The sequence below is a fragment of the Tasmannia lanceolata genome, unplaced genomic scaffold, assembly GCF_043159265.1.
Source record: "Tasmannia lanceolata isolate RefF3 unplaced genomic scaffold, GAP_Taslan_0.1 ptg000002l, whole genome shotgun sequence".
In the NCBI taxonomy this organism is placed as follows: domain Eukaryota; kingdom Viridiplantae; phylum Streptophyta; class Magnoliopsida; order Canellales; family Winteraceae; genus Tasmannia; species Tasmannia lanceolata.
In genome coordinates this window covers 21,848,411-21,857,491 of record NW_027518679.1, presented here as the reverse complement: position 1 = coordinate 21,857,491, position 9,081 = coordinate 21,848,411, and the positions used below count along the sequence as shown (strand labels likewise).

At 38.7% G+C, this 9,081-nt stretch overlaps 1 protein-coding gene across 1 annotated transcript; it reads right to left on the bottom strand.

The window, feature by feature from the left end:
* Positions 1–438: 438 nt before the first annotated feature.
* On the bottom strand, positions 439–6,421 carry LOC143882875 (ABC transporter G family member 15-like). The gene is made up of 9 exons (XM_077386267.1): positions 6,134–6,421; positions 4,740–4,819; positions 4,200–4,661; positions 3,986–4,108; positions 3,741–3,872; positions 3,081–3,365; positions 2,321–2,593; positions 1,841–1,948; positions 439–993 (listed from the first exon to the last, which is right to left on the bottom strand). Exons 1-9 carry the CDS (start codon positions 6,387–6,389, stop codon positions 628–630), a joined length of 2,085 nt encoding a protein of 694 aa, XP_077242382.1. The 5' UTR covers positions 6,390–6,421; the 3' UTR covers positions 439–627.
* Between the last annotated feature and the right edge of the window lie 2,660 nt (positions 6,422–9,081).

Here is a 9,081-nt window from a genome sequence, read left to right as displayed (position 1 = left end):
ATTGGATCTTGTCTGTGTTGTTTGATTAAGAGATTAATTGACAGGACCTGTCGATCTCTAGTCATTTGCATTCTACATGCATCAACACCGTCGTTTGTGTTCTACGCACATCGACATTTAATGAGTCCTTCACATTCTGCGTGTGTCGACGTGTCATTTACATTATGCTTGTATCGATATTAAGAGCCATCACTTTGGCCGTGCTTCATCTAAAAAGTCTTTTTTTGTCTTCTAAGGCATTAGAGCAAAAGGAAGGCATTGTGTTCCTCTCAATCACCTGAAATCCAATCCCATGTGACAGAAATTGGTGGGTTACTTCTAGAATTGAATTCTTTTACTTTTCATGAATTGGCGCACCCACGATCCATCACAAACCATACACATATCACACTGGGGTAATAATTGCAGTGAAACATTGTCTCATTCACATTTATATACTGAATATAATATTTTATAATATATGTTTCCTATCACAAATGAATCAAAATATGAAATTGAACATGCATATCAATGAACCAGGTAATGTCTCTTTGCTTATATGCGTAACATGCATGAAATTGCAAACATTTTCTCAAATTATCTGAACTTTCAGGGACACTATAATTGTGTTGGTATTGATTAAAGCTGTTAGTGGACCGGTGATGCGAGGTCCCCTTGCGAAGAAAGAGGCTCTGGACGGAGCGAGAGATGCCTAGAGGAGGTCGAGAAGGATGGAATTCTCTTAATCGAAGTTCTTTTCTTTAGCTGTAGAAGAGTTGTCTTGGCATAAAGCATACGAAACAATGGAGATGTCCTCTCTTTGAACTTGAGTATGAGGAAGAAGATGAATCTGTAGGATACAAGTAAGACAAAGATGAATGCTAAATCCCACCACTTGGAGCGCTTCACACTAATCTTGAATATGGTTTGGAGGACGTCCTCCCCGCTCAGTTTCGGATCACCAGGTGTCAATGGGTCGAACTCAAGCCCAATCATGTCATTCTTCAATCCCCCCTGCATGTTAATCCATTGTTCATTAGTTTCATTCTAAAAAAAAGGATTACTCCATTCCTGATAGTCATTTCTTTAATCAGTGGATATAAGCATACTCTAGATCGGAATCATGGGGAAATACTGCTTGATCATTTTCATGGTCACAAGGTCACAAGGCCGACTCTAAAATTTGATTACAAAGTTATTTTATAAGCTAATTTAATATATCATATATTAACTTTTTATAAGCTCATTTTATAGGCTTATTGGGTGTGGTGACATTCTACAAGGTGGAGGGATAGAGTGGGGGCCCCGCTCCCCATCGCCTTTGGGCATCCAGCCTGGTTTTGTCAGCCCATCACCCGGGAATGACCAGGTCAAGTCTTGCCCAAACTGACCACCCAAGTTTCAGAATGTTAAAGTATAAATGATTAAACAACACCAATTCTAACATTTTAATTGGATTTTGGAGTAATTGGTTGTTCCACATGGTATCAGAGCTATTGCTATTGCCTTAAGGCAGGTCCTGTTTTCAAAACCCAACAGCTCCCTGATATTAAAAATTCACGTGAAAGGCCAGCCCCAAAAAAGGGCCAGGGGGAGTGTTGAAGTATAAATGATTAAAGTTCAACAACACCAATTCTTATGCTTTAAGCTTTTGGAGTAATTGGTTGTTTCACACTGAACAATGGTTAGTAACTCTAAGGCCTCTTTTGTTTTGGCTTTTGAGAACAGAATATGAGACCAAAACTGATTGTTTAACTCAAATTTATATTAATTTTGATTCCAATAATCAGTTTTGGACACACAAATCAGTTCCAAAAATCTAAAACAATCAAGGCCTAAGACATGAAGGAAAACTAATTACCTGAAATGACCATGCTCCATAAGTGATATAGGAAATCGGGTAGCGCCAAACTGGCTTCGGAAGATCAGACAGCAATCGGAAGAACCCGGCTGACATCATTGTTATTCCCTGAGAAGGCATCCAAGAGAAGAACAGTAAGAAGTAAGAAAAGATTAAATAACGCCTTCTCCAAAGGCTTAAGCTTTTGGAGTAACTGGTTGTTTCACATGGTATCAGAGCAAAGTCCTCAATTCAAACCTCTTCGATATTAAAAATCCACATGGAATGGTCAAACCAAAAGAGGGGCCACATGTGCCACGTGTAGGCAAACCAGGGGCCACACATGAGGGGGAGTGTTAAAGTATAAGAGATTAAATAACACATTCTCCAAAGGCTTAAGCTTTTGAAGTAACTGGTGGTTGTTTCACAAGAAGTAATCTTAGGAAATCAGAGCTATGCATCTGGTATAAAGTTTGATGGAGGTTTGAATCTACTTCTTACCTGAAGTCCCGCTCCTATTAAAATGCCCATCAAGAAGTTCGGTACCAAAGACGCGACAATCATCATAAGGCTTTCTATAACCGCAATGCCACCAAACAAATTCATAATGAAGTATGCAAAATGGGAGAAACCCGGATGAAATTTCACAAGGCACTTCAGTATTGTCCCCGAACAAAGAGTCACTGCAAGTACGAAAGGGAAGGAAGAGATAAAGTTCGAAAGGATGAACACACCGACCCCGTAATGCCCATTGAGCCTCTCATGATAAAAGACCTGTACAAAACAACACAACAAACTGTTTGTATTCAAGAATAAATGATTAAACAACACGAACTCTAACAGATTAATCTTTTGGAGTAAATGGTTGTTTCACATGGTATCAGAGGTATTGCCTCGCGGCATGTCTGGGTTCAAAACCCAACAACTCTTTGATATTAAAAATCTATGTGTATTACAAATCTAAAAAATAGAGGGGGCACAGATGAGGGGGAGTACTGAAGTATAGATTATTAAATAACACCAGCTCTAACAACTTAAGGTTTTGGAGTAATTGGTTGTTTAACAGTTTTGTGTAAATGCAATATCCTTTTTTAGGGTGGATTTAAAATTTTATATAATAGATTCAGAAGAACTACAAAGAGGAAGGCTAAACAACTAGCCACGAGCGACAAAAGGAGGGGAAAACACATGATGCCCTGTTTTGTGTAAATATTGTAGTTAAAAACAAAACAATCTTATTAGATTTAGTTTAATTAAACACCTTCATTTCTTCGATGAATGATGGGAAGCCGCTGATGGACATAACGGTCATGAATCCAGTAACAAATGCGCCGCAGGATGCTCTTGCTAATATCGCTGTATAGTCTGTTCCGACATCGAAATAGATAGTCCCCACACATATTGCTACAGTTATGTAGATTATGATCCTTACCCAGTAGTATCCTATGTCTCTGGACATGTTCACTAAGGACCTCCTACTCAATGTGGAGAGTTGCTTCCACCAGCTGGCTTGGCTGCCCTTGTTCCATTCAACGACAGACCTTTCCTGCATTGGTATCAAATCAGTTCATGTTCTAAGCAAAAGAAGCCTAAAAATAGAAAGAGTGTTGAAGTATAAACGATTTAATAACACCAACTCTAACAGCTTAATCTTTTGGAGTAATTGGTTGTTTCACATGGTATCAGAGCCATTGCCTCGCCGCAGGTCCTGGGTTCAAAACCCACCAACTCTTTTGATATTAAAAAATCCACATGTAAGGCCAACCCAAAACAAGGGGCCACACATGACGGGAGTGTTGTAGTATAAGTGATTAAATAACACCAACTCTAACAGCTTAAGCTTTTGGAGGAATTGGTTGTTTCACAAAGAGGACTTATTTATCTATTTTGGAATTTTGATTCTTGATTCAGATATGCATACAATGAGGGAGATTTCTTGAATCCTTCTTCTGGCCTTTTTTGCGTACTCGGAGGACTTGTATTTCTTGACAAGCATTGCTTTGATCTGACTAGTCCCCATTTTCAATATAAGATCTGAGGTTGCTTCACTTTCCTTGAATTAAGAATAAAAAAACCATATCAAACAGGTTAACTGTAAGAATTCATTCTTTGGAATATGATGGTTTGAGAATTTGAAAATTTAAACAGAAAAGCTACCCAACATATACGAATTCTTTGAGATCCTTTCATTGTAGCCGCAACGCGATCAAAATCAGAGTTGATACAACGTAGGAAGTGATCTGAAGGGTTCCTTCTGCTAGGACAGGGGAATCCAGCTTCGGCAAAGAACTGTAAAAGAAACCAAAACAAATAATATTTTCATCGAACTCTTTTCGAAAAATGAAAAGCATCAATCAATCTTTGTAACATTCTTTCATACTTCTATAGATAATTTGGCATCTCCAAAGTAAACAGCTTCTCCGCCTGAGAGGAGAAAGAGATCATCAAAAAGTGCAAACACTTCACTGCTTGGCTGATGGATTGAAGAGATAACGGTCCTTCCGTCACGGGCTATGTTTCTTAGTGTATGAATCACAAAGAAAGCCGACGCACTGTCTAGTCCGCTCGTTGGTTCATCTAAAAACAAGAGATGAGGTTGTGTAAGGATCTCAAGAGCGATACTTAGTCGCTTTTTCTCTCCTCCACTTATACCCCTTAGATGCCAATTCCCTATGGTTCTATCTGTGCAGCCCTCAAGACCCATCTGTATGAGTGTGCTCTCCACCACCTCATTAATTTCTCTTTTACTCATAGTAGTAGGAAGCCTCAGATGAGCAGAGTAGGTGAGGGTTTCTTTGACAGTGAGAGTCCCCAGCATTGTGTTCTCTTGTGTCACATAAGCCTGAAAACTTACCAAATACTCAAAATTGCGAAGAGGACGTAAAAAATTGAAATAAATAAAGAAAAAGGTTGCAGTTACCACAACTCCATAATCCAGCCTTTTTTTTTTCCCATTAAGGAGAACTTCCCCTGTCAGGACAAGATTCGATGCGAGTCTCCCTGTTCAAAAACAAAAGATTAGAGAATATAAAGAATGTAACTGGCGATAAATTATGCTAACAATTCATGGTAGGTGTATTCTCAATAGTGATTCTTTCACTCTGCTCTACAATCCTGAAAGCTCTGTCCTAAAGATTGATTAAAGATTGTTGGGACAACAAAACCGATTGGATTCATCACAGGAATGCCAGAATGCTAAACTCGAATGTTTGTTTAGGGCCTCTTTAGATACCTTCAAATGTTTTCTCTATATAAACCTATGTGCAAATGGTTTTGAAGTTAGATTTGATAATTCTTAAACAGTTTCAAAAATGATATAGTTAATGGATTCCAAAGAGGCCTTAATGTCACATTATGTTGGGACCCGGGTAGAACTCGCCCTCAAAAGCTAGCTGTTAAGGGGAGGGAACTCATTCCCTTATAAGCCCATCCACATCGTTACACTTTTCCGATGTGGGACTATTTTGCTTTCACGTGGAACCCCCCAACAATCTCCCCCTCCACGTGGAAGCACCATGGACAATCTCGCCCCTCCACGCGGCAGGAACGTGGGAACTACGAGATCTTCCCCGAGGAATTTTTCCATCCTTAGAAGCTAAACCGGGGTTACCACGTGCCCGGCTCTGATACCACTGGTTGGACCCGGGCAGAACTCGCCCTCAAAAGCTAGCTGTTATGGGGAGGGAACCCATTCCCTTATAAGCCTATCCACATCGTTACACTTTTCCGATGTGGGACTATTTTGCTTTCACATGGAATCCCCCAACACATTAGCAAATAAGATTAAACTAAAAAATATATATATTTGCAAATAAGGGCTGATGTGGCACCCCAAGAGGGCCTAGCAATCTAACAAACTCTTTGACAGAGTAGATAAAGAAACATGAAACAAACCAGAACGAAAAATGCATCAAAATAATCTTCTTTCTTCGCTATGAAAGAAATAATTATATTCTACTCTGAATAAGATGAAGAGAGCCAGAAACTAAAAACAAAAAACAAGTTGTAGGATTCTGTATCAGTTCAACATTTGCCATTTTGGGTTTGCTATTTACTAATAAACATGAAACTCTGCCTTGATTGAGGTCATGATCTGTAATTGGAGATCGCCAAATCTCATCAAAAAGCTGAATTTATAATGCTTTCCATTACATATTGTGCCAAAGAAAATGCTGATAAGCTTGCAAAGTATGGAGTTCAGTGTAACACTTCTATGATTAGTTCATCCTTCATATTACTACAGTCTCTTAACAAACAAATACATTAACCAATTAATCCAAAAGTGAAAAAAATAAATAAAGAAAGAAAGATTACCTGCTAAGGAGTCTAAGAGAGTGGACTTTCCAGAACCAGAAGGTCCCATGATAGCCATGATCCGCCCTGGTTCGCAGTATCCGTTGAGTCCATGAAGCAAACTCTTGGTTGGGCCTTTACCATAATTTGGGAGCACCACTGTAAGATTCTCCCACACCAAGTAGGCGGATGTTTTCGAAAAATGCCACTCTTGTGGCCTCTGTGACTGTTCCAATGGAGACTCATTCACATTCTCACATGTTCCTTCAATCTCCATCTCTATCTCTATCTCTCTCACTATCTTTGTGTGTGTGTTCAAACCACTACCACTATCACTCCTCATATAGCTTACAGAAAGAAGAAGACAGAAGAAATGCTATGAAATGTAGCATTGAAGGAACCATTAAAAAAAGGGAAATGATATTAGCACAACCATGTTTTAATAGTTGCACTGTCCCATGTTGTCTTTTCTTTTTTTTTTGAAATGAAGTCTTGCTTTATTTGCAAAAAGAGTGTTCTAGTTTGAAATTTGCCATTAGACTCATCATGTTAACATGTTTGAGCGAATTTTGCAAATTAGGTGATGCATCATTCTGTGACCAAAATACACATGGTAGAGTTTTTGGATTAAAAAAAGACCAAAATATCAACGGCAGTCAATGATAATTATTGCATTAGGGGTGTCAGAATATCATTTCTGTATAATCTAGCATTCACGAGTGTCAAAAAATGGGCCCACCCATCAAGTCAAAACTTGATGTGTAAAATTGTGGACCCCACCATATACATGAACTTGTTGGAGATCGTGGGACCTACCACATAAAACACATGATGGAAAATGGTAGGCCCCACCCTATGCATGGGTTTGTGTTGAGTCGGTGGGACCCACCCTATCGAAACTTATCTAAGAATCATGGGCATTTTATCTTTTTACAATGTAATTTTGGTTTTTTACAAGTCCAAAAAAATTACCATGGGTATTTTGGTCACAAAAAAAATAAAAATGCAGGTTGCATTGAAGGAAGGCTAGTGTAACCATTTACGAGCAATGAATAGAGACCACTCAAAGGAAGGATAACGAAAAGTTAAAAGTAAAAACTTTTATCACCAGTGTGTAAATGGAGAATTTATACGATGGGTGGCCGTGAAAACACGTGAAGTCTAAAAAGTAGGTACGGCCCACTTTTTTTGATAATCTAAACCGTTCATCTGTTTGGACACAACGTAAATAGATTGTGCCCCAAAAATCATTCCCATAGGATGATCCTAACCCTCCGATCTGAACTGATCTGAAAATGGAGATTTCCAAAAATCATTTATGGAATCTTCTACAGATCGGAGGGCTAGGATCATCCTATGAAAATGATTGACAGATGAACGATTTGGATCATAAAAAAAAAGTGGGCCGTACCTACTTTTTTTTTAGACTTCACGTGTTTACACGGCCACCCATCATATAAATTCTCGTGTAAATGAATACAACTGTTTCGTAGCCGTTCCTATTATTATAAGTGGTTGAAACATAGTCAAATTCTTGGAATAGAAAACAGAGAGTACTATTACAGTGCACTTTTTATGAATGTTGCCATGACTGATCTGTGCTAGGGTTGTTGAGAGTTGGTGGGGGCGTTATAACAGGTACCATATTTATAACGACAGCCTTTTTTAAATACCTTACCGGAACTGATTGATGCCTTTACTCGTAAAAATTATTGTGGGGAATGTCTCACGGAAGGAATGGATTGGAAATAGGATAAGACCAATGTCGAGAGGAAGTTCTGTTTAGGCTCTGTTCACTTGTTTTACCGGGAAAGGAAAATAAAAGGTTTTTAGGGAATCTGACGTGGCATTAGGAAAAGAAATCAAGGGAAACTGTGTAGGAAAATGTTTCCCATGCCTGTTCACGTGCGCATGAACTGTGCAGGAAAAGGTTTCCCGAGAAACTGCTTGCTCACTTTTTTTCACTAGTTTTCCCGGGAAAGCAAATCCGACCAAAATAGTGGGATTTGGTTGGTTTCCCACACTTGTATGTAAAGAGTCATTTCCACACCACTTTTGGCAATTTCCATGTCATTATTTGACATTTTCCACCTAGGCTTGTTACTTTCTCAGGAAAGCAAGTGAACATCAGAATTTTGTCTTGTCAAGGAAAAAAGAGGTTGTTTTCCAGGGATTTGCTTTCCTGGGAACGCAAGTGAACAGAGCCTATAAATTTTGTGCATTTTGTGCTTCGTGATTTACGCACATGGCCACATGCTATTTGCCTAGTACGGTTGTCATATGGATGCTGATGTTTTTTTTCAAGTGGGGCTACTTACTCAATGAACCAAAACATATGCCTACGAGCTTATAGATTTTTTATTTAGTTTTGTGGGAGAAATTTTACTAGTATTTTGTTAGGAATTGAAGACCCACATGGGCCGTTTAGACACATGGATTTTATAATCTAGGATTGTAAAATTCTCAATTTTAAAAGCTAAGACTGAGATTTGGTAAGCTAAAACCTGGATTTGGTAAGCTAAATCATGGATTTTATAATTTAAATCACGGATTTTATAAGAAATGGATTGAAAAATCCAGAATTTAGTGTGTAAAACCTAGGATTTTACAATCGAAGAGTATAAAATCCATGTACCCAAACGGCCCAAGGAGCCTTCTCTTTTTAAAATCTGTTGAAATTGGTAGTTGGGACATAATGATCTACGGGTGTGAATGGACCCAGAGTGATATTATGGGTGTGAATGGACCCAGAGAGTCTGATGGATCCGAAGATTTGAACATTAATGGACAAGATTTGGGCACAACAGATGGGGTCCGAATGTGTCCATTGGATCCATATCATAAGTTACGAAATTATTTCAGATCGTGACCCAAACATAGCTGCAAATTCCGATGGAGCGTCCAATATCCAAATGGAAGGCACTAAGATAAGAAAATACCCTTCATATTTTCATTCATTTATGTCCATT